Raw genomic sequence first — 22160 nt, 5'->3', positions numbered from 1 at the left:
CGCACCCCAACCCTCTGCCCCAGCCCGGATCCCCCTCTGGCACCCCAAACCCCTAATCTCCAGCCCAATCCCAGAGCCCACATCCCCACCGGAGCCCTCACCCCTCCCTGCACTCCAACCTCCAGCCCCAGCCCAGTGAAAGTGAGTGAGGGTGTGAGAGCGAGCGACTGAGGGAGCTGGGCTGGGCTGGAGTGAGTGGGGGTGGGGCCTTGGGGAAGGGCATGAAAGGGGTTGGGTCAAGGGCGTTTGGTTTTGTGCAAGTAGCAAGTTGACAACCCTACTTAAGGACCTTTGAAAAGCAGCCTCCTTAGCACCGCTCCTGATACCAGGGGCCAAGGCGCCCCCGGACATGAGAACCACAATAGGCCAGAGCAAAATGCTGTGTTAGAAATCGGAGTTCAAGCTGCCAAGCGAATGATAGCTGACAGACAGGAGATGCAGGAATTAAGGTTGTGCCTTCAGCCAGCAACTGGTGTTCATCCGTTTGCACCACACACACACCTGTAGGCAGGGCCACTATTTCCTTGTCTGTCTGCCTGTTTAGCGTCTCTCGGTCCTTACTGTGCCCATCACCGTGGTGTCTGAGTGGCAAACCAAGGGTTTGACGTGTGCATGTGAAACTGCCTGACTGGAAGGACGTGGTTTGGTGTGGATCAGTGACTGCTGGGGCGATTGGTGGCAGAAGGCTCTGAGGGCCTGGCTCATTCCGACCTGGCTCATTCCAATGGCTTCTACATCTGAGAGCAGCCCAGTCTCCTGCCTGGGTCCGACGCAAACCAGGAAGTACAGGACCACGGTTAATAAGAGCAGCTCAAAAGATCATTTTCGCTGAGCCCAGCCCTGCACAGATTTCTAGCTTAGGTTTGCATTTTCAGCAAAAGTTCTTCTTGATTATTTTCTCCCAACCCCTTTGTGCCTCCATAATAGCCAGCATCCTGGGGCGCTCCAGGGACAGCGTGTGTGCGTGTATGTGTACGTCTGTACATATGTGTATGTGTACATGTGCGTATGTATGTGTGTACGTGTATGTGCATATGAGTGTGTGCACATGTGAGTGTGCGTGTGTATATGTGTACATGTACCCCAGTCAGATGTATACATCTGGATTTCCTTTGAAAGAATTTTCAAATTGAGCTGATCAAGTGCAATGGCAAAGCACCCAATTCCTCTGCCCCCCAACTGCCTTCGCTCCTTTAACGTTCAACCTGCTCCGCTGACACCTCTGACTCCTGAAAGCCCTAGCGCTCCAGGGGAGCAGGCCGTGCCCTGCCCTGCCCTGGCTGCCCCAGGTGTTACCTCGGAGGGAATCGTTCCCCAGATTCCAATGAGTGGCAGGTCCAGGGAAGAGCCTTATCTGGGGAGAGGCTGTACCAGACCCTCCCGACCCAGGCAGGCTCCCAGGTACTCTCTGCTCGGGGCTGATAAGGCTCCTTAGCAGTTTCTCTCCAAACAAATTCCAGTTCAAGACACCTGAGAGCTCCACAGCAGGGCAGCATCCCCAGAGCGCAGCAGGGCGGGGGTTAGGGGGAGCAGTTGGTAGCAGCACCTGCCCCTTGTACGGCAGGAGCGAGAAGTGCCAGCCACGTGCTGCCTCCATCCCCAGAGGCCAGATGAGAGTGAATTCCCACGTCCCCGCACGATTGGTTCCGTCACTCTTCTACACTTACATGGATTTCCAGTGTCAATGTTTCTAACATCAGCTTTGCCAGCTCTCCTTACACCTTTGTCTGCTGGAGCAAAAACCTGAAATGCAGCTACCTCCTCCTGCTGAGTGACTATAGACCTTAATGACAGAGCTCGGAACTGCTTAGTCAAGCTGACTAGCTGCAGCCCCTCGGGTTGCCTGCTCGAAGGTGTGCTGGCCAGGCCACAAGTCATTTTTGTGCCTCTTCCCTGCTCCTTCTCAGCATTTGAACATCATTCGACTAGTGTGAACAAGAGTCTATACTGGGGAGAGCCCAGGGTGAGAGTCACTAGACACTGGTTATACAGTGCTCTGTCACGGCTCTGAGGTGCAGTTAACTTCACTTGCTGCACAAGGAACCAGTCCCAGAATCTGAACCAATTGTCCATCAGCGAGTATTTGACTCCCTCTGTCCGGGATGGATGAATTGGGATTCTTGGCCCCTGCATTTGTGTTTCAAGCTTCACTCCGGCTCATCCCTTTTCAGCTGCCCCGTGCGCTCATCTCCTGCTCCTCACCCACGAGCGCCGCCAGCTTTTTTGCCGCCCTAGGCGGCGGAAGTTCCCGCCCCCTAAATGCCACCCCCAACAAAGGCGGCGGAAAGTCTCGCCCCCGAAATACTGCCGACGACCGGGGTGGCCTGTAACGATGCTGGTTCTGGTGGGACCCAACTGAGCAGGGCCGCCTTTAGGCCGATTCCACCGATTCCCCTGAACTGGGCCCCGCCCCTAAGAGGGCCCCGCGCAGATCAGGCAGTGTCCCTGCCTGAAGCAAAGTTCCATGGCTCTCCGGGAAACAACAGCTGTTGCTGCTAGGCAACGAGAGACGCTGGGGGGGGGGAGCTGAGGCAGAGGCAGCAGCAGCTGTTGCAGGTCAGGAGGGGGGAGGGGGGGAGAAGGCACATGTGCTTTGCAGCCTTCCCCTCCCCTCCCCCCAGCACTCACCTGGAGGAGACACCGAGGGGGCTTCCGGTCCGGTGGGAGACAGGAATCTCTGCAGTGGACCTCACTCACCTTAGCAGCTGCTGGGGCTTCGGTCGGTGAGTGTTTGACCCTGTGATTCCCCCTAGGTGTGTAATATTGGGTTGGTTTTGTGGTTTTCGGTGGTGTTACTGTTTGAGGGTGAATTTGTGCCTGCCTGTGTCTGTTTCAAAACTAAACTCGGGATCATGTAACCCAGGAAGAAAGCCCCGAGCCAGTACTTAGTGCTGTGAATTCCAGGTGAGAGAGAGAGGGAGGTTTGGAGGAGGAAATCAAATACATCAAGAGGGGAGAATGTGAAAGGTCTGCAACACGTCAGGCTGAGACTTTTATCTCTCCCTTCTCCCCCAAGAGAGGGGAAACTGAGGCACGGAGTGATCTGATTCCCCTCCCCAAATTATTTTGCAAAGGAGGGGGACGGGGGGCTCCTATCCACACCAGTTCCCTTTCCATCAACTCTGCTTCCCCTGCTGCAAGACCACTGTAGGGGCTGAATATTTCCATTAAACTCTGGCTCCTTCATTTGCCCTGCAACAATAAAATAGACCGGCTTTGGAGGGGAAGAATATCCCCCCCCCCCAAGCTGTGTGGACATTAAGTTTTGGGGGGGGGGGGGGCACAATAATATTCCGGATCAATCAAATGCCCGCTCAGCTTTCTAGCCATCCAGCAGCTCTAGGGTAGGGAAGGAAGGTGCTCTTGGTGCAGAGTGGTCGCAAAACAGGGGTGAATTTAGCGGGGGGGGGGGGGGAGGAGGGTCCGGTTGAAATCCCACCCGATGCAGCCACACAGAATCGCTGGCGGCGCTGGGAGAGGCCAGGAGTGGAAGCAGGTGGCCCGGGGGTGGGGGGACATTTGCCCTCAGTCCTGGGCTCTGGGATGGACTAGGCTGGGTGGGTGGTGGGTTCACTCTAGTCTTCCAGCCTGTTGCTCTCGCTGGGGTTTGTGGTTTTCATCTGGCTCCACCAAAAAGATCAAACAAGCCCAGTAGAAAAGGGGGGTGAGAGAGGCGGGAAGGGGTTTGTAAGGGGTTAAAGTGACCCAATGAAAGAGTAAAACCAGAGTTTGACTGGGTTTCCCCCCAGCCACCACTCCTGCAAATACTGGGCAAGGGGCAGCCCCATCCCCCACCGAGGCTATGGTGAGGGGCAGCAGGGAAGGAAGGAAGCCACATGTGATGGCAGTCCCCTCCCCCCCAGCACCCACCACTCCCTCTCCGGCCCCCAAACTCTGTCCCAGAGCCTGCACCCACCCCTCCGCACTCCCTCACAGAGCCTGCACCCCTCCACCCATCCTGCACCCCACAGCGTGCCCCAGCCCGGAGCCTGCACCCAAACTCTGTCCCACTCAGCCCTGGGCAAAGCTCTCCTTGGCTGGCTCCCAGCCCCTCTCCAAGGGTTGCAGCTGTCTGGAAGTGCCTGCCTTCCACACCTTCCTCATTCACACCTCATTCATTCAACAGGTCAATTGATTACAAAGTGGGGGGAAGATCTTATTCTACTTCTAGCAAAAAGACATTTTTCTTTTACCTTAATTATACTACCTTAGGGGCCAGCTATAACATTACCAAGGTTCAATACAAAATCATATAAAAGTTATACAAAAATGCATAATGCAGAGATTTATCTACAACTGCACTGATTGACTGCTGTGTGCAGTAATATAGTGACCCCTGGGTCTTTGAATGAGGCTTTATACTTGGGGGGGGGGCAAGCTGCGAGCGGGTGGGCAAGCGGCGGGTGGGCAAAGAGGCAAGCAGTGAGCCAGCAGGGGTTCTAGGGGCGGGCATGGGGGTTTCTGGCAGGGGAGGGAGAAGGTGAAAGGAGGCAAGTGGTGGGTGGGGGACTGACTAGGAGGGACACAGCAAGCCAGCGGGAGGCTAGGGGGTGAAGAGGGATGTGATGGTGGGGCTGAGCGGGGAGGGGTTGGGTCCTATTTTACTGCTGTGATCTGGTCACCCTATGTCACCCCCCTCCCCAAACCTTCCTTTTCGGCCCACAGCTGTTTCGGCGGGGCGGCACTGGGAAAGCAGGGTTTGTTTCCGTGGGCCGGGAGGCGCTTGGGGGGGGGGGGGGGGAGGAGGGCACAATTTTATATTAATAAGGAAATATTTTATAAATTTTAATAAAATAATTATTGAAGAAAATCAGTTGTACAACTATCAAAACATGAATTATTTTCCTAATATGAAAGTGAAAATCAGCTAATTAATATATGACATAATGTATGTAATATATAATTTTGTTATTATTTATATAGTCATGGAAAGTAAATAATACACAGAAGAAATGAAAGGATTCTTTTTAAGTGGCTTTTTTTTTTAGTCATCCCTGCTGGGGCCCCGTCGAAACTGTTTGAATTGGGCCCCGCACTTCCTAAAGCCGGCCCTGAGCAGCAGGGTGACCTGCAGGCTTCTCTGGCCACATACCAGCCAACTAGGGTCCTGCCAATAACCCTCTGAACCCCTACAATCAGACAGCAGCACAATCATCCCCTGAGGCCAACACCCACATTCTACTTCTCTGCTGGAGAACCCTAAAGCTCCTGTCCAGCAGAGACCCCTTTATAGTCAGCATAGAGATGGGATTGGCCCAAACCCAGCTGGAAGCTCTGGTTTGAGGTGGGTGCCAATCACTCAGTCCCTCCCCTGATCTCCCAGGGCCACACTCTCAGCTGACACTCTTCAGGCTCATTACCAGTCCCTCTGCTGTCTTGTGCTCAGGAGCATCGGGACACCTGGGAGGGCTCTTCCTCCATGCCTCAAGCTGTGATTCACAGGACACGGGTGGTTTCGCTATATTCATTGTATTGATTTCCCTGATCCCAAATGGATTTTCCTGCATATTCCCAGGGGGCTCTCTCTGTCCCCTCCCCACACCCTGCACCCTGGGCTGGGGCTGCTGAACCCCAGACAGGACGGACAGTCGGAGTCCAGTTCCACTGAGGATGTGGGGTATATTCCAGTTCCGCTCTGTGCTGCCAGTCCCCACGGCCCCATGAGCTCGGAGAAAGTACAGAGCAAGGGGAGAGCGGGGTGTTGGAATCGGCACCTCCTTGAGCCCTTGTTTGCATTTCCTTCCAGTGCAATTGCTGCTGTGGGAAAGTGCTGAGTTGGCGCAACCTGGGGCTGAAATCCTCTGTCCATACAGCAAGGATGCTATGGGCTGGCAGCAGCATCCCCATCACCAATGGCCTCCCTATGGAGCTGGAGGGCCTCTGAGAGAGTGGATGCCAGCAGTTCCAGTTCATGCCCAGTCTGCCCTTCCCCCTTCTGCCACGTCCACTAATAAGCCACACCTGGGGTGGGGGCAGGTTTTGTGACATGGTCACTGACCATCACATGACTTGGCTGAGACCCCATAGCTCATGTCAGATCACACTTGTTGGCATCTGTCCTCGGGGAGGCCATTGAGCAGTGATGTCAGAACGACACGGAATCTGGCTCTCCCTAGTGCCTGAAACCAGCAGGTGGCCAACAGGAGATATACTGGCTGAAGCACCAGGGACTGGCCACTGCCTCGGTGAACATGACCAACATTCTGCCTCCATTCATCCACCTTTAAAGCACGTGCTGGCCTGGGGCTGAGCACTGCCACCACTCCATTCAGCCAGCAGGGAGGAGGAACAAAGCCAAGGAAGAGCTTAGGGGCGGAGAACGGAGACAATCTCCTTCAGCAAAGGAGATTCCCTGAAATGGAGTTGGCAGCAATGGCATTAGTGACCTGCCTTAACTGCCAAGCTCTTCAGAGGAACCATTGCTACACACTGGCACCTTTATCTAAAGGGCCCCACTGCCCAGTGGGAACAATGACAGGGCCACATCCTCTCCTCACTGATGTGAGGGCATTGCACTCACACAGGGTCTGTCTGCACCTCCCAGCTGCTCTGTGATTCCCAGCGTGGGGAGACATCCATGTGCTTGCTCTGCTCCAGCTAGTGGCCTTGGCAGCATGGGCAGCTCAGCCTAGCAGCCTGATGACATCCCCAGAAGGCCAGGTGGGACTGCACTCTTTAATCAAAACTAATCCAGCTCTGTGTTTAAACTGAACTGTTTGGCAACTCCAATTAAAGTAGCAAACTGTTGTACACTGGCCAGTCACAAGGGCAACAGACAACTACTATCTGAACTGCCCAGGAGAGGGCTGGATAGCATAAAACACATGTTTTGGGGGAAATCCTGGACTGTGAGTGTCGGGGGGGGGGGGGGGCGGTCACACTGCAGGTAGTAACCAAGGCTGGTGGAAGCCAGAGTATGACTGGAGTGTTGCTGACAGGTTGCTGACAGAGCTGCTAGACCAGGGCCGTAGCTATATACAGACATGCAGGGTGTGACCTTCATGCTGGCAGGCTGATTGCGAGTGACCCAAGTTAGGAGCTACAACAGCAAAGCATAGTGAGGCACCCCCAGTTGCAGGGAAGGGGTGACAGAGCCCCTCGCTAGTCTGGATTGTACCCTGAAATATGATAGGAGCAAAATGCAGAATGTATTCGCCAGAGTTCAGCTCTCATTTTAGGTGTGCACCTAATGATCATGGTTATACTGAGCAGGTATGGACAGAGGATCCATTAGGGTTAGTATCCGGCACTGTTTCACTTCAGCTGGACTGCCCAGGGGGATAAGCAGTAGCTTTTCATCCTACTCCCCACCCCACACCAGGCAAGTGTCAGTTTGCATCCCAGCTAGGGTGGAAATCTGGAAAAGCTCTGAAGGCATGTTGCTAAAATTTGTCTGTCAGGGGTGGTTTTTATTTTGGGAGAATGTAATCAATGTATTTTTGAAAAAGAAAATAGATGTGGGACTCTTGCTGGGAAGGGGGGGTTAGGGAGTGGGGGGAATAGGGGGAGATGGATTTGGGATCAGTGGGAATAGATGGCAGGGAAGGGAAGAGGGGTTGGGGCTCTGGGAATGGGGAGGGGCTGGGATCTAGGGGGAGTGGGAAAGACCGGAAGGGTTAGACAATATGAGGGATGACATGGGGAGGGTGTCAGAGGAAGTTGGGGATTTAGGAGAAGAGGGGAACCTGTCAGTCCTGAATTCTTCCCTTCCATGTGTGTTCTGGGAGAGCTCTGGCCCTCTGTAGGGATTTGAGCCCCCCTCTCTGCTCCCTGTGTATCCTGGGATTTGGGGGACCCTGGCCCTCTCCTTACCCTCCATGTGCACCAGGCTCTGGCAGAGGGGTAGGGTGGAATGGTGCGGCTGAAGGTAACACAGAACAAAACAACTGAAATCCAGGAAATTAATAGCTATGGTGCATGTCACCCAGGGGGTGAGGGGGCTGGCCAGAGTGTGTGGAGGAGAGGCAGACTGCATGGACCTGGGACATGGCTGGGAAAACCTGGCTGAAGCAGGGGGAGGGGGCCCAGCTGTGGTAGGTAGTGGGGGGGGAGGGGCCCAGCTCAGTGTGCAGCTTGTGTTACATTACCAAGGTAGCATGTGGGCCTCTAGTAAGCCACTGCCTGTGATATGTGCAAACAGGAGCAGAGGGCATGAGCCAGCAAGGAGCAACTTCCTCATGTGTTAATGGCTTCTGTAGTGCTAAATAGCAGCTTAATGGGCTGGGAAGGGGAGGGGAACTGGAAATGTTGGCAAGGGGGTGTTGGTGCGGGGAATGGTGGGTAAGGGCCGGAGAAGGAAGGAGGCACACCAGTCTATTCTTACACACTTCAAGTTACTGTAACCACCGGGTAATAAAATTGCTGATAACGTTGCAAAGGATCTACTGATGCAAACACTACATAAAAACTAGGTCTTTTTTGGTATTACCTTTTGGTATTACTTAACCATAATAGTGTATCTACTGCAACCCTAAGGGAGAACTACAACTGCCTAAACAACCACTAACTCCTTCAACAAACATAAAAATAAGGAAACTCACTGACAAAAAAGCTTTATTAGCATAGATTTAAGGTTGCCTGGAGGTATCTCATGCCCTTCCAGAACAATGAGTTCAGTAAAACTCAAAAATCCAATAACCAGGAAAAACATAGTTAAGGTACATGCCCGTGCACCCAGATCCACCTAGAGGTCTGAGGATAACAGCCAACTGCTGCTTCCAGTTACTCTGTTAGCTCAAGTAGTAGTGGACTATGCTGTAGCTCTAAAGGGCCACACCCTGCTGATGATTCAAGATCAAGGCAATATGGTCCCATGTGATGATTTTTTTTAAACATTTGGACTATGAGTTCTAGGCACATCCCATGTCCCATGCACCCCTCTCTCGGCCCAAGCTGTCCTAGCAGGTCCAGGCCCTACATTTGGATTCAATAGACTCGGGTAGTCCTGGCTCCCTGCTGGGCTGGGAGGCAACGGTGCAAAGAGGAACCAAACCTAGCTTCCTACTAGAACTGGATTATCTGGGCCTGACTCTCCACTGGCCTGCACCTCATTTACAGCAGAGAAGATAACTTTCTGCTTTGGTAACTATAGTAATGGAGACTCAGGCCCTCCCCCTCTCACAGCTCCCTCTACAGGGACTGATGCATGAACCTGGCCGTGCTCCAGCTCCTGCCAGCCCAGGGTGTGAACTGAGCAGGGGACGGCTAGGGCTGGCCCCAAGGAGCCTCCCTGCTCCAGGGGGAGCCTGGTGTCATGGCAGCCCTGGAGAGTGAGTCCAGAGCTGGCTGGTGGCAGATGCCCCCATCATGCAACAGGGGACCATTAGCAAAGGGCGAGGCTGACCCCTCAGCAGGGCGAGGCCCAGCACCAGCATTTGGAGAGGGAGGAAGGTCTGAATCCTCCCTGCGTTCCAATGGGAAGGAACAAACTGACCTCCCATCAGCAACAGGCCATGAACACAGACCCATCTTCTGCTTCCTCCTGAGGCGGGCCAGGCAGCTCTATCCTATCCCCCAAGACTGCTTCTTGCTGGGGCAAGGTGTGGCCAGATCTCAGGGGAGGAGCTGGGCTCTTCTCCCCTGGCTCTGCAGGAATGGCCACCTGGGCTCTGGCCAATCCCAGCTGCCTGCAGGGTACAAAGGGGGCAGGCTGGGGCAAGTGCCTTATGGGTCACTGGCAGGAGAGTAGTATGGCTGGGGTGTGGTGGGGGCAGTGTTCTGTGGGAGTGGTGTGCTTCTGGTTGCTGTACTGCCCCTTTGCTCTGGCAGCCTAGGGGGCTGGTCTGTGGCCAGAGAAGCCTGCAGTTCATGCTGTCTCCTGGCCAGCCTGGGGCAGGTTCACTGGCACTGAGTGCTTGGGGTAAGTGAGGCCAGACCTGTGTACCCCTCCCTGGGTGTCTGGAGCGAGCCCAGGGTATAGCTCCAGGGAGAGGGGAAGGGACTGATTCTGTCCTAGGGATCCCTCAACTTGTCCAAGTCCTGCCCAGTAGCTGGCTGAGTCCTAGGGAGCCTGAGCAATAGCTGACCTGAGCTGGAGTTTATGCTCCCAGCAGTACTGCTGGAGCTTAGGAGCCTAGGCAGTGTGCCTGGCCTGGGCAGCCCCCTGCCAGCCAAGAGCCTGACCCCTCTGTGCAGGGGGGCAGTAGCTTCTTAGATAGCTCTTGTGTCCTCTTCCTCTGCACTGGCTGCTGATCTCCTTGTTCCTCCCTAGATACTGCTGGGAGGCTGCAAGTTCTGCAGAATGACTCCAGCTGTGCGGTCTGGGTCTCCTGGGCTGCAGATGGCTCCAGGACAGTTGGTGCCTCCTATGCTGGCTGTTATGTCTCTGAATGGGTGAGTAACCTTCTGGCACCTGCTTGGGTTCTGGGTTTGCTGCTCTGCCAGCCCTGACTTCTGTGGGTCGCTCTCTCTCTCCAGGATGGTGGTTACCTGATGGTGGTTGGCATTGAGGGGATGGCTGCTGGTGAGGAAAAGGTACTCAGGTGCCCCAGGAGCCTGCCAGGTGAGGGCCTAGTGTCTTATGCTGAATGCCCCAACTGGTGGCTGTGAATGATCTCTTAGAGATGGTTGCTCTCCTCCAGTTAGAGAAAGGGAGGCCTCGGTCTGCCTCCATGGGGAAGGCCTGTGTCTCCCTCTTCTCCTCCCTTTGTGTCAGGTGGCCACTGTGGGGCCAGTGACTGCCCTTCTTTGCAGGCAGAGCAAGACAATACCTGTGGCAGAGAGCACACTCTCCTGCTTGGCTGCTCTCCTCACATAGGAGAACCTGGCATTCATGGTCTTTGTATTGCATTAGCCCTTAAGGGCTCCAGGCTGGGCCTGGGGGAATGGTGACAGGTGCTGGAGGCTCTCCTAGAGGCCATGTCTTCTTCACTACCCCATTACTCAAACAGGCCTGGAGTAAATGGTGAGTCTCAGGGCTGGGAGTGCACAGACTGGGTCCCCCCGATGCTGGATGGTTCAGACTGAAGCCCCTCAGCAGAGTGTTTGTTTGTGAGCTGGAAGCAGGATGTCTGTCCTGCAGAACCCCTGGGGTCCTGAAGGAGCCTCAAAGGCTCCAGCCTAGCCAGGAGGGAGCATGTTCTGTAGCCCAGCCCCTTGCCCCACCTAGTCTCTGTTCCTTCCTCTTGCTCTGAGCTCCATACGGCTTCCCACCTGTTTCACCCCAGCCCTGGATGCTCCAAGCCCTGGTGTCTGTGCTGCTATCCAGAGCCAGGACAGGCTGCCCTGTGCCTCCCCACCCATCGCCCAGGGAGACTGTGAAGAACAAGGCTGTTGCTACAACCCCAGTGATAGGGTGAAGCCTTATTATTATGGCAATACAGGTGAGTTTCTGTGCACATGAATTGTCCAGAGCTGACTGTAATGGTCCCACGTCTGGGGGGCAGTGTCTGAGATACCTGGCATCAAAACTGAGTGGGGTTTCCATGTACCCAGTCCTGCAGACCGCTGGGTGCGGGGCTAGTTAGTGTGATATCAAGGCCATGTGCAACACTTTCCATCCAGCTCAGACTGAGGGCTGAATGCTTCAGCCATGTCAATAACAGACCCAGTCCAATGGCCTAGAATCCACTGCACATGCTTCATGGCCATTGCAGCTCCACCATGAGCTGTATGCTGCCAGGGTCCCTTGCAGTGCCAGCCTGTGCCCTTCGGGGTACCCTGGAGGGGTGCAGTAGAATACGGTGGGTTCTTATCCAGCTCCAGGACCAGCTGCTGGCTTCCGCTCCAGTGTCCTGAGACTGACTAGCCCAGGTGGTAGGGTGACCCTGACCTGTCCCTGGCTCCCTTCCAGTGACAGCGCAGTGCACTCCAGATGGCCAGTTCTCCCTCGCGGTCTCTCGGGCTGTGACTCTGCCTCCCCTGATCCTGGACTCGGTTCGTCTGGCCAGTGGGCGCGGTGCTGGCTGTGTCCCTGTGGGGCAGAACAATACCTTTGTCCTGTTCCGGTTCCCACTTTCTGCCTGTGGCACCACTTTCCAGGTAAGAGTTGAGCTGGGGGAGACCAGGATGGGGTCACTCTGCTGGAATAGAAGGGGGTTTAGGTAAGAACAAGGTGCACTGGCAGGTCCCTTTCTGAGGTTGATGCAGCGACAAACCCTGCTGGACAAACAGTGGCTTCTCTGGGGCAAATCTCTGGCTGACGCCTGGCCCTGCAAGAATCAAAGCTGAGGGTCAGTGACTGCTCTTTCCTTGCAGATGGCTGGAAACCAGGGTGTGTATGAGAATGAGCTGGTGGCATCCAGGGATGTGAGAGCCTGGCGTCTGGGCTCCATCACCCGGGACAGCACTTTCAGGTAACTCCTGGGGCTGGTACCTCCGCCCCCTTCTGCCCTGCATCTCCAGAGCTGCCTCTGTCATGTGAGCCCTGCTCAGCTCCTGGCAATGACATGGGAGTGGTTCAGGGCCAGCTGTTCCTCCAGAAAACTGTTGCATGGCAGGTACTAGGCACTGAACAGTGACTCTCCCCAGAACCCTGGGTTCTATCTGCTCATGGCGTCTAAGGGAGATGATTAAAAACACAGCAAGTCAATAGAAGGGCAATACTGGGGTGTCCCTCTTTACTTATGGTCTTGGGCTTCTGGGCAGCTGGAATTCACAGGTTCTGACTGATTTCCACTTCTACTGCTCAATTGAGTCTCTGCAGTGCATGTCTGGCCATGCCCCACTCAGGCTTGTTGGCTCTCTGCTAGGTTACACGTCCGCTGCAGCTACTCCATCAGTGGGAACTTCCTCCCCCTGAGTGTCCAGGTCTTCACCCTGCCTCCACCCCCTGCTGTGTCCCAGCCTGGCCCCCTGGTGCTGGATCTGCGCATTGCCACAGGTAGGAGAGCTCTGTGGGGGGTTCATGCAGATCTCTTGGGGGCAGGATTTTGGGCCTCAGTTGGAGGGGAGCTAAATACTGTGTGGGATGGGAGGGTTGGGGACATGAGATTCTAGCTTGGCAGTGGAGACATGAGACAAGGCTGTGACTGATCAGTGATGTGTTTAGATTTACACTAACCTCTCGCTCAGCCAGAAGTGAGCTGTATCTGTCCTCAATGTTTGGAAAGACAGCCCACAATGCAGGAGCAGGGCTAGATCTAGCACTGCGGGAACACTGCCCCCTGAGCTGGGAGTCCAGGCCCTCCTGAACAGCCTGTGGGTGTTGGCCCCATACAATGCACTATACTTCTCTACCTGCATCTCATGTTGACCTGCAGTGACCCCTCTGCTTATCTCTGTTCCAGAGCAGAGTTATGGCTCTTACTACACAGATCGAGATTACCCTGTGGTGGAGGTCCAGATCCTGCAGAGAACTGACCCAGATCTGGTTCTGGTCCTGCACCACTACTGGGCCACCCCCAGCACCAACCCCCAGCAGCAGCCGCAGTGGCCTATCCTGGTGGATGGGTGAGTGACTGGGGGTCCAGGATGAGAGGGTCTCTATTTGGGCCTGGGGAGTGCAGGGCACAATCTCTCAGTTGCTCCCCTTATTCCCAGGTGCCCATACACAGGAGATAACTACCGCACCCAGCTGGTGCCTGTGGGAGCTGCCTCGGGGCTGCAGTTCCCGTCTCACCACCAGCGCTTCATCATCAGCACCTTCACCTTCATGGAGTCTGCCTCCCAGCAGGCACTCACAGGCCCGGTATGACCTTCCTTCTATTCCAGTAGGGCTGATCAGTCTCTGATGTGATCAATACTCTCTAGCACTCTGCATGCTTGTGCCATGTCTGTCACATTGGGCCTGCTCCACAAGTCTTTCCCCCTTCCATGTTGCTAGTCTCCTTGCCTTTCATCAGGGAATAACACCATGAGACAGTGTAGGGCAAACCTTAGGCTGACTAAGATTCTTCATCTTCCTGAACTCCATGATGCTTCTCGCTGCCCAGCCCCTCCAGTGCTCCTACACTAACAGGCCACTCACCCCACAGGTTCAGCTCCTGAGTTTTTGGACCCTGTAATCTGGAGTGTAGCTTCACTCCCCTGTAAGCAAAAGCAGGGGGCATGTCAAGAAGGGCCTGTCCAACCTGAGCTGTAGTCTGTCTGTCTCTCCTAGGTGTACCTGCACTGCAGCGCCTCAGTGTGCTGGCCCTCCAGGCTGGAGCCCTGCACCCTCTCCTGCCCTGCTGTAGCCCGTGAGTATCTTCCCATCCTCTTGCTTGGGCTGTGGTGAAGAGGGAGCAGGCCAGATGACAGCTGGGCTTCCTGCTCATCAAAGGGGAGTAGTTTCCAACTCACCCTGCTGCTTGCACAGCATGGTCACCTCTCTGAACAAACCAATGCAGAGTTCTCCACTCCATTTGGAATAGGGGCTCACTTCTCCTTCCCCCTCCAGTGGGAGTGGCTGACAATGCAGCTCTCTTTCTCTGGCTTTGCCCTGAAGTGGTACTAGATGCTGAAGGGAGCTGGGCTGATGCTCTGCTGCAGCAGATGCCCCACTGACTGGCTTTCCTCAAACATGGGGTGATAGAAGCATGGATGCTCCTTGGTTAACAGGACTTCCAGACTTGTCTACTCTGCAGCTAAACAGCTGTTGTCTGTCATAGGGGGCAGGAGGAGCTCTGAGCAGCACCTTCAAGATGGGCTTTCCCACGTCACTAGCCAGGGGCCTGTGCTTCTCCTCCAGGCTAGGCTGAAGAGGGAAGTGTTTCCAGAACTTGGTGAGTCCGGCCTAGTATCCTTCTTTGTAAAAGCCTTCAAGCCTAATCTGCTGCCTGAAACCAACTTCTTCACTGTGGGGGAGCACCCTATGGCAGGGACCATTGGTTCCAAGAGACCTTCCAGTCAAAGCCACCCTGGGTGACCCTACAATGGTAGGGCACCAAGCCAGTGAGGCTAGTTCAGTCATTGACCTGCCCATGGCCAGTTGTAAGGATGACCAGGGAATTCACTCCTGTTTCCTTGACATCATCTCCAACCTGGCTGGCTTACTTGGGTTTACAGCCCTATGGTGTGGGCTAGTAGTAATATTTAATTGCTGATCCTCGTCCTGCTGTGGCCAAATGGACTTGGAGGGAAGGCAGCCTCTAAACCCATCATTGGGCATGCATGCCTCTGACTCTCCTAGCCTGAATAACTGCTCTAGAGGCATCCCAATTAGAAGCCTGTGGGGAACGCCCAACCCTGTGTTCTGAGCACACTGGTATCACATTGCCACCAGAGAAGGCTGGGGCCAATGACAGCATGGCCTAGAGAGACAGGACTGCAGGGGCATGCAGAGCTGCTACTGACTCTTCTCCTACTAGAGGAACCACTGGCTGCACTAACCCATCCAATCTGCAGTGAACATGTCCTGTTGGCAAGGGGCTAGGACAATAACCCACTCTCCCTTCTCAAGCTGGGAAGGACTCTGGATTTGAGAGAGAACTGGTCTAGGTACAGCATAGTGCTGGTAACTACTGTATAATAGGCTGAGCCTGTGACTGGGGAAAGTTGGAAGAGGAAATGGTGGTTGGACAAATAGTGGAGCAGGATGGGAGTCTGATCAGGACTCTAAAGGGACTTACCTGCTCCAGACTGAGCTCTCTCTTTCCACAGGTTCACCAAGGAGCACTGGAGCAGCCTGGATCTTGACCTTAGCTGGGGTGATGCTGATGGGGGCACTGTGTGTGATGCTCATGGCAGTCATGTGGGGGAGATGGAGAAATGCAGCCTGTGAGATCAGTATGATACAATAAACACTATTGCAAGCATGCTTTCTCTGGGCTTCCTGGGCTGGGGCTGTGTGGCCTGGCCCTAGGGGAGTCTGGGGAAACCACTTCCAGGCTTGGTACAAGCAGAGAGATGGTACTAGAATGCAGAGTCCATCTGTCCCCTGGGCAGCGTTGCCATCCTGTCCATCTACCACCTGTGTCTGTAGTGGGTGCTAGCTGGGAGCAGGACAGCTTTCCTCACTAGCGGTCTTGCTAGTCAGTGTTAGGTGCTTCTCTTCAGCTGCCCCCTCTGAGCACACAGCAGATGTGAGCTGGAAGTCTCAAAGCCAAACAGCAGCTGAGCACCAATAGACTCAAGACTGCTGAGGAGGGGAAAAGCCCTCTAACTGCTCAGATGACTGATTTTAATAATAGGAAAAGTACTGCTGCCCATGTCGTGTGGGGGGGGGGTGTTTTTTGTTATGCACTACCCCAATGCAGCAAAAGAACAGCCATACTGGGTCAGACCAAAGGTTCATCTAGCCCAGTATCCGGTCTTCCAACAGGGGCCAATGCCAGGTACCCCAGAGGGAATGAACAGAACAGGTAATCATCAAGTCATCCATCCCCTGTCCCTCATTCCCACCTTCTAGCAACCAGGCTAGGGACCATTGCTGTCCATCCTGGTTATTAGCCACTGATGGACCTAGCCTCCATGAACTTCTCTAGTTCATGGGTTGTTTGTTTGGTTTTTGAACCATGTTAGTCTTGGCCTTCACAACATCCCCTGGCAAAGAGTTCCACAGGTTGACACTGCATTGTGTGAAGAAATACTTCTTTTTGTGTGGTTTGGTTTTTTTTTAAACTTGCTGCCTCTTAACTTCATTTGGTGACCACTAGTTCTTGTGTTAGAAGTAGTAAATAACATTTTCTTATTCACTTTCTCCACACCAGTCATGATTGTATAGACCTCAGCATATTCTTACCCTCTCCACCCTTAATTGTCTTTTTTCTAAGCTGTAAAAGCCCAGTCTTATTATTCTCTCCTCATGTGGCAGCTGTTCCATACCCCTAATCATTTTTGTTGCCCTTCTCTGCACCTTTTCCAATTCTAATCTTTTTTTGAGATAGGGCAACCACATCTATGCACATTATTCACAGAAGATTAGGGTTGGAATAGACCTCAGGAGGTCAACTAGTCCAACCCCAATTAAATCATCCCAGCCAGGGCTTTGTCAAGCCACACCTTAAAAACCTCTAAGGATAGATTCCACCACCTCCCTAGGTAACCCATTCCAGTGCTTCTCCACCACCACCATCCCAGTGAAATAGCTGTTTTTTCTAATATCCAACCTAAACCTCTCCCAATGCAACTTGAGACCATTATTCCTTGTTCTGTCATCTGTTCTCAGTGGTACCAGCTGAGCTCCATCCTCTTTAGGACACCCCCCCCTTAGGTAGTTGACAGCTGCTATCAAATCCCCCCCCCTCACTCTTTTCTCTTCTGCAGACTAAGCCCAGTTCCCTCAGCCTCTCCTCATAAGTCCTATGCCCCAGCCCCCTGATTATTTTTGTTGCCCTCTGCTGGACTCTCTCCAATTTGCCCACATCTGTCCTGGGGGAGGGGGTGCCAAAACTGGACACAATACTCCAGATAGAGCCTCACTAGTGCCAAAGAACAGGGAATAATCACTTCCCTTGATCTGCTGGCAATGCTCCTACTAATGCAGCCCAATATGCTGTTAGCCTTCTTAGCAACAAGGGCACACTGTCTCATATTCAGTGTCTCCTCCACTATAATCTGCAGAACTAATGCTTAGGCATCCATCCCCGGCCTGTAGCAGTGCATGGGATTCCTCCATCCTAAGCGCAGGACTCTGCACTTGTCCTTGTTGAACCTCATCAGATTTCTTCTGGCCCAATCCTCCAATTTGTCTAGGTCACTCTGGACCCTATCCCTACCCTCCAGCATATCTACCTCTTCCCCCCCCAGCTTAGTGTCACCTGTGAACTTGCTGAGGGTGCAATCCATCCCATCATCCAGATCATTAATGAGTGTACCAAGATGTGAGTGTACCATAGATTTCTACAGAGGTAATTATATTTTCCTTATCTAGCCCTTTCTTAATGATTGTTGGCTTTTTTGACTGCCGCTGCACATTGAGTGGATGTTTTTAGAGACTTATCCACAATGACTCCATTCTGAAAGCAGACCATTTAGTCCTACATCGGAAGCCTGGTACACAATCAGTAGGGCCACTAGACAATCGAGATGCTAAAGGAGCACTCAAGGATGATAAGGCCATTGCAGAGAAACTAAATTAATTCTTTGCATGGTTTTCATGGCTGAGGATGTGAGGGAGATTCCCAAACCTGAGCCATCCTTTTTAGGTGACAAATCTGAGGAACTGTCCCAGGTTGAGGTATCATTAGAGGAGGTTTTGGAACAAATTGATTAACCAACCAGAGTTAATCAGCCCCAGTGAAGGAGTAATGAAAGGTGGGCTCCATGGGGGCTTCTCCCTGCTTATTTCAGAATGCGAGCTACTTATGCAGCCCACACATAGGGCCTGGGTAGCAGTGCCAACAGAGAACAGGCAGAGGGATCCAGTTACAGGGTGGCCAGACAATCTTGGGGGAGGGAGCCACAGAGCTGCTTGGCAGTAGTGGAGTTGCTTTTTTGTGTTTTGTTTTGTTTTTTCCATTTCTTCCTAGAAAATAACACGTCCTGTCAAAGTACTCTGGAAAAGAGTGAGCTCTTAACAAGGGGAAGTTTCCTGTGCCTCGTGCCTGCTGACCTGGGGAATTGTTATGGAAAAGCAGGAGTGGGTGCAGTAGGCCAGGTATCAGCTGGTGTAAGTGACTGCAGTGGCACGGTGCCAAATGTAGCTGGGTGGGCTAATGCCAGCTTGGGCTGTGAGCCACTGTCTCTAATGGGACCCATCTCATCTGCCTGCTGCATCATGAACTTGCATTTTCAAAATGATGTGAGCACTTGTGCTCCTATGTCACAAGACTCTTGAAAAGCCTACTCCAGTTTACAATGCCAAGCAGCTATCCTTCAACTGCAGGAGCTGAGATCTCATCACTACACTTTGCAGAGTGGGCTGGAACAAACACTGCTGGGCCACTCACCGGTGGGTAAGATGAGCTAGTTCATCCCTTAAAGTATTTGCAAACTAGCCAAATGGCTCATCTAATTAGCAATGTGTGTGACTGGATGAATGAGACTCCCACGCTCCCCAGCTTCTGTGTGGCAAAACCACAGCCAAGGGAACAGGCTTGGCAGAATCAGTGGGGAAAGGAAACTCAGTTGAGCATGGCTCTAGTGTGGCACAGTGAAGAGACATGAGGGGTGGAGGAAAAAACCTCTCCTTTTTCCCCCCCCCCTTTTCTTCCCCTTCTTTCCTCCTTCTCTTCCCCCCCCCCCCCCCCAATGAGGGGACATTCAGGTGGGGAGTCTGATGGGGGCAGTACACCTGTCAAACCATAACACAGGTGCCCTGAGGGAAGCTCAGGGAGGACAGAAATCTCCTGTGGAGGAGAAGGGCAAAATTCAAACCATGAGAGTGGGCATTTGGAGGGTTTAAGCAGGAAGTGGCAGAAAAGTTACCACAGGGATATCTGGCTTGCGACAGCCAAGCGTTCATTGTGACATCACTTTCTGATCCTTTATCAGCTCTTACTATTGTCGTGAAGCAGTGGATCGTTCACCCCCACTAGGGAACATGAGCTAGGTTTAGAGTGAGACCGGTTAGTTTGACCCTACTGATGTAGTGTCTCAATAGTAATCCTGCTCTGTGTGAAGGGCACTGCAAACTCAGACACTTGGTATATGTGCTTGGCAGGCGAGTCAAGGGGCAATGCTACTATCTGTGGGATTATGACCAAAGGCCTCTAAATCAGAATCCCCCTTAAATATAACAATATAGCAGCGGGGTCTTGGATGGCCCTGGATAGCCAACTGTGTGCTCTAGGGAGTAGAGCCCAGTGTGAACGGAGGCCCATGTCAGGAACGGAGGCATAGACAGAAAGGAGCCACCTCTCTCCTGTAGCCCAGCATGTGTTCATGGGGGAACCCAGTGCTAAATCACTCTCAGGTGTTGTGGTTTTGGGCCAGGGCTTTGTAGGTAGCAGCAGCTACCTCACTGACATCTCTTGAAATTCAGCCCTTGAGCCAAGCTTTGGTCTCCTTTCCCAGCACCTTGAGCAGAGGAGGGCTGCAGGGAGGTGGGAAAAGGTCCACACGCAGCAGCTTCCCACCATGGGCTTCTAGAGCAGGTGGGCAGGACAACCCCACAGGGCACATGCGTTCTTTCTCTCTTCCCACCCACCCCCCATTTACAGAACACCTGTTGCAAATGAAGTCTCTAAGGCAGGAGGCGATCAAGGTGTGCAATACAAGTCCTTCCCAGTTGCCTTTGGAGGGCGGGGGAATGGAGAGGTAGGGTGGTGGTGGTGGAGATTGCATCCAGTGATTATTTTGAGGGATTTGCTTTGTCTCTTTCTTTATTATTTTCCTCCTCCTTACACCACGAAAGGGATATTTGTCTTCCAGGAAGCTTGGGTGTTCTGTTGATCAGCAAAATCTCTCTCTCTGGCACTTGTCCTGACTGGCTGAAGGACTTGGGGAAATCTTTAAGTAGATCTCAGGCAATCCTGTGGCTTCATTTCACCACCCCTTTTTTAGCTCTCACTTTGGGGAATTAGGGGGATGCAGCTCCTCATTCACTGGGAGCAAAATAACTCCCCTCCCTAATTCTGTCATTGTTTTGATAGCCCAGGGCCAGTGTTTTTAAAATCCCCTTTATAGGGGTCCTGCTACCTGTGCTGTGTGCGTCTATATACTTAAAGTGCCAGCAGGTGGCACTCAAGACTAGGTAGCATAGCTTCTCCTTTAGCAGCACCCATGAAACTTGTTGCACACTTCAAGGCAGAGCTGTGCAAATTAGGTTTGGGGTATTTTGGTTCAGTGTTTGAACGGAAGAAGCGGGGCAGGGCGACAGGGTGGGCTGACCCAAAATGAGAATTTTTCAGCAAAACAAAAAAGTAACATTCTGTTTCACGTTCAACAGTGTTTTGTTTGACTGGAAATGGAATCCCTTTATTTAGCTGTTGAGGCTTCTTACCTTTTTTTTCGGGGGGGAGGAGAGCGTAGTCAATTCAAAGTGAAACTGTCATTTTAAAATGCTGTAACCCAACCCTTGTACTACTTGGAATTGCTTTTTTTATGGCCACCCCTACTCAAATTCAGCTTGAACTTGCAAGATATTTCAGTCAACCTAGACATGCGTGCGTGCGTTTGTTTGTGGGTTTTGGTTTTGTTTTGTTTTTTTGGAGAGGGGGGGAGCTTTGTCTAGCTCTACAGTTGAGAGCTGCTAGAGGAAGCTATTCACAGCAGCTCTGTGGGTGGGGTGAAAGTAGGATCAGCCCTGCAGTGAAGGGCAGAGGCACATACACAAAGCATAGGGCCAAGGCCACCCCTGGCAGAAGTACAGGGACAGCTCTGCGCTACAGCAGTCCTTCAGCAGCCAAGGGACAGCTGTCCTCAAGGGATGCCCACATGAGTTCCTAGCAGGGGCATTCCTCTATCTGCATGCTCTGCTTATCGTGTGTGCCCCCAGCTATGGGGATTGCTAAACAGAGGCTGGTTTACACAGAAAGAGGGGAATAACTGAAGAGCTAGCTTCAAAAACAGACTTCAATGAGAAACTGCAGAATTGGAATTAATTTGCAAACTGGACACCATCAAATTAGGCCAGAATAAAGACTGGAAGTGGATGGGTCATTACAAAAAGTAATTTTCCCTCTATTGATTCTCATACCTTCTTGTCAACTATTGGGAATGGGTGACATCCACCTTGATTGAATTGGCCTCATTAGCACTGACACCCCCCCCACACACTTGGTAAGGCAACTTCCATCTGATCATGTGCTGTAATACATATATGCTGCTTACTGTATTTTTCACTCCATGCATCTGATGAAGTGGGTTTTAGCCCACAAAAGCTTATGCCCAAATAAATTTTAGTCTCTAAGGTGCCACAAGGCCTCTTTGTTTTTGCTGAATATCTAGCTGTGTTCCTGCTCCTCTGTAAGCATCCCTGCTAGTCTGTCCCTCTGCTACCCTACCCTTGCTGATTTCAGAAAGGGCTGAGCTCCTGCTGAAACCAACATGGTCACTGCTGAAAATCCAGCAGGGGTGAGCATCCAGAATCAGTAGCACTGCTGCAAAGTCGGGGTGTGGCTTCCCTGTGCAAATCTGTGGGGTACGGTTTGTGAAGTGCTGGGGCATGCTGGCTGAAAGGTGCTACCCATGTGCAAGTTTACTCTAATCTGTCCTCCTATTACCAATTCCTGGGACACTGACTCTTTCTCAATCACTTCAAGTATCCCTTTAAAGGCCTGCACCTGAGGTGTGGTGCAGGTACCTAAGCACAGGCCTGACAGCCAGGAACCCCTACAGTGTAATGGTGGCTCTAATACTGATTATCCCTACAGCCCTGGGCAAGTCACTTTGCTGCTTTCTACCTCATTTGAACACCG

At 52.8% G+C, this 22160-nt stretch overlaps 1 protein-coding gene across 5 annotated transcripts; it reads left to right on the top strand.

Annotated features, from left to right (window-relative positions):
• Window positions 1-2377: 2377 nt before the first annotated feature.
• LOC101949442 (zona pellucida sperm-binding protein 4-like) lies at window positions 2378-21646 on the top strand. 5 transcript variants are annotated; one of them, XM_065551515.1, is made up of 12 exons: window positions 2380-2723; window positions 10211-10332; window positions 10417-10501; window positions 11166-11321; window positions 11792-11979; window positions 12196-12293; window positions 12690-12820; window positions 13227-13389; window positions 13480-13627; window positions 14039-14117; window positions 14529-14642; window positions 15520-21645. In XM_065551515.1, exons 3-12 carry the CDS (start codon window positions 10432-10434, stop codon window positions 15657-15659), a joined length of 1287 nt encoding a protein of 428 aa, XP_065407587.1. In that variant the 5' UTR covers window positions 2380-2723; window positions 10211-10332; window positions 10417-10431; the 3' UTR covers window positions 15660-21645. The 5 variants fall into 5 exon arrangements, with proteins under 5 accessions (XP_065407589.1, XP_065407587.1, XP_065407584.1 ...); XM_065551512.1 differs by lacking the exon at window positions 2380-2723 and adding an exon at window positions 9680-9859; XM_065551517.1 differs by lacking the exon at window positions 10211-10332 and having other exon boundaries at window positions 2378-2723; window positions 15520-21646.
• The last annotated feature ends 514 nt before the right edge of the window (window positions 21647-22160 follow it).

Source organism: Chrysemys picta, chromosome 7 (assembly GCF_011386835.1).
Source record: "Chrysemys picta bellii isolate R12L10 chromosome 7, ASM1138683v2, whole genome shotgun sequence".
NCBI classification, from domain to species: Eukaryota; Metazoa; Chordata; order Testudines; family Emydidae; genus Chrysemys; species Chrysemys picta.
This window is presented reverse-complemented; position numbering and strand designations above follow the sequence as displayed.

Excerpts from the sequence above, each read along its gene's own strand:
- LOC101949442 (XM_065551512.1), top strand. The coding sequence starts at position 9,808 with ATGCTGTCTCCTGGCCAGCCTGGGGCAGGTTCACTGGCACTGAGTGCT. Across the intron at positions 11,980-12,195 it reads CCTGTGGCACCACTTTCCAG|ATGGCTGGAAACCAGGGTGT; the intron begins GTAAGAGTTGAG and ends CTTTCCTTGCAG. Across the intron at positions 14,643-15,519 it reads GGAAGTGTTTCCAGAACTTG|GTTCACCAAGGAGCACTGGA; the intron begins GTGAGTCCGGCC and ends CTCTTTCCACAG.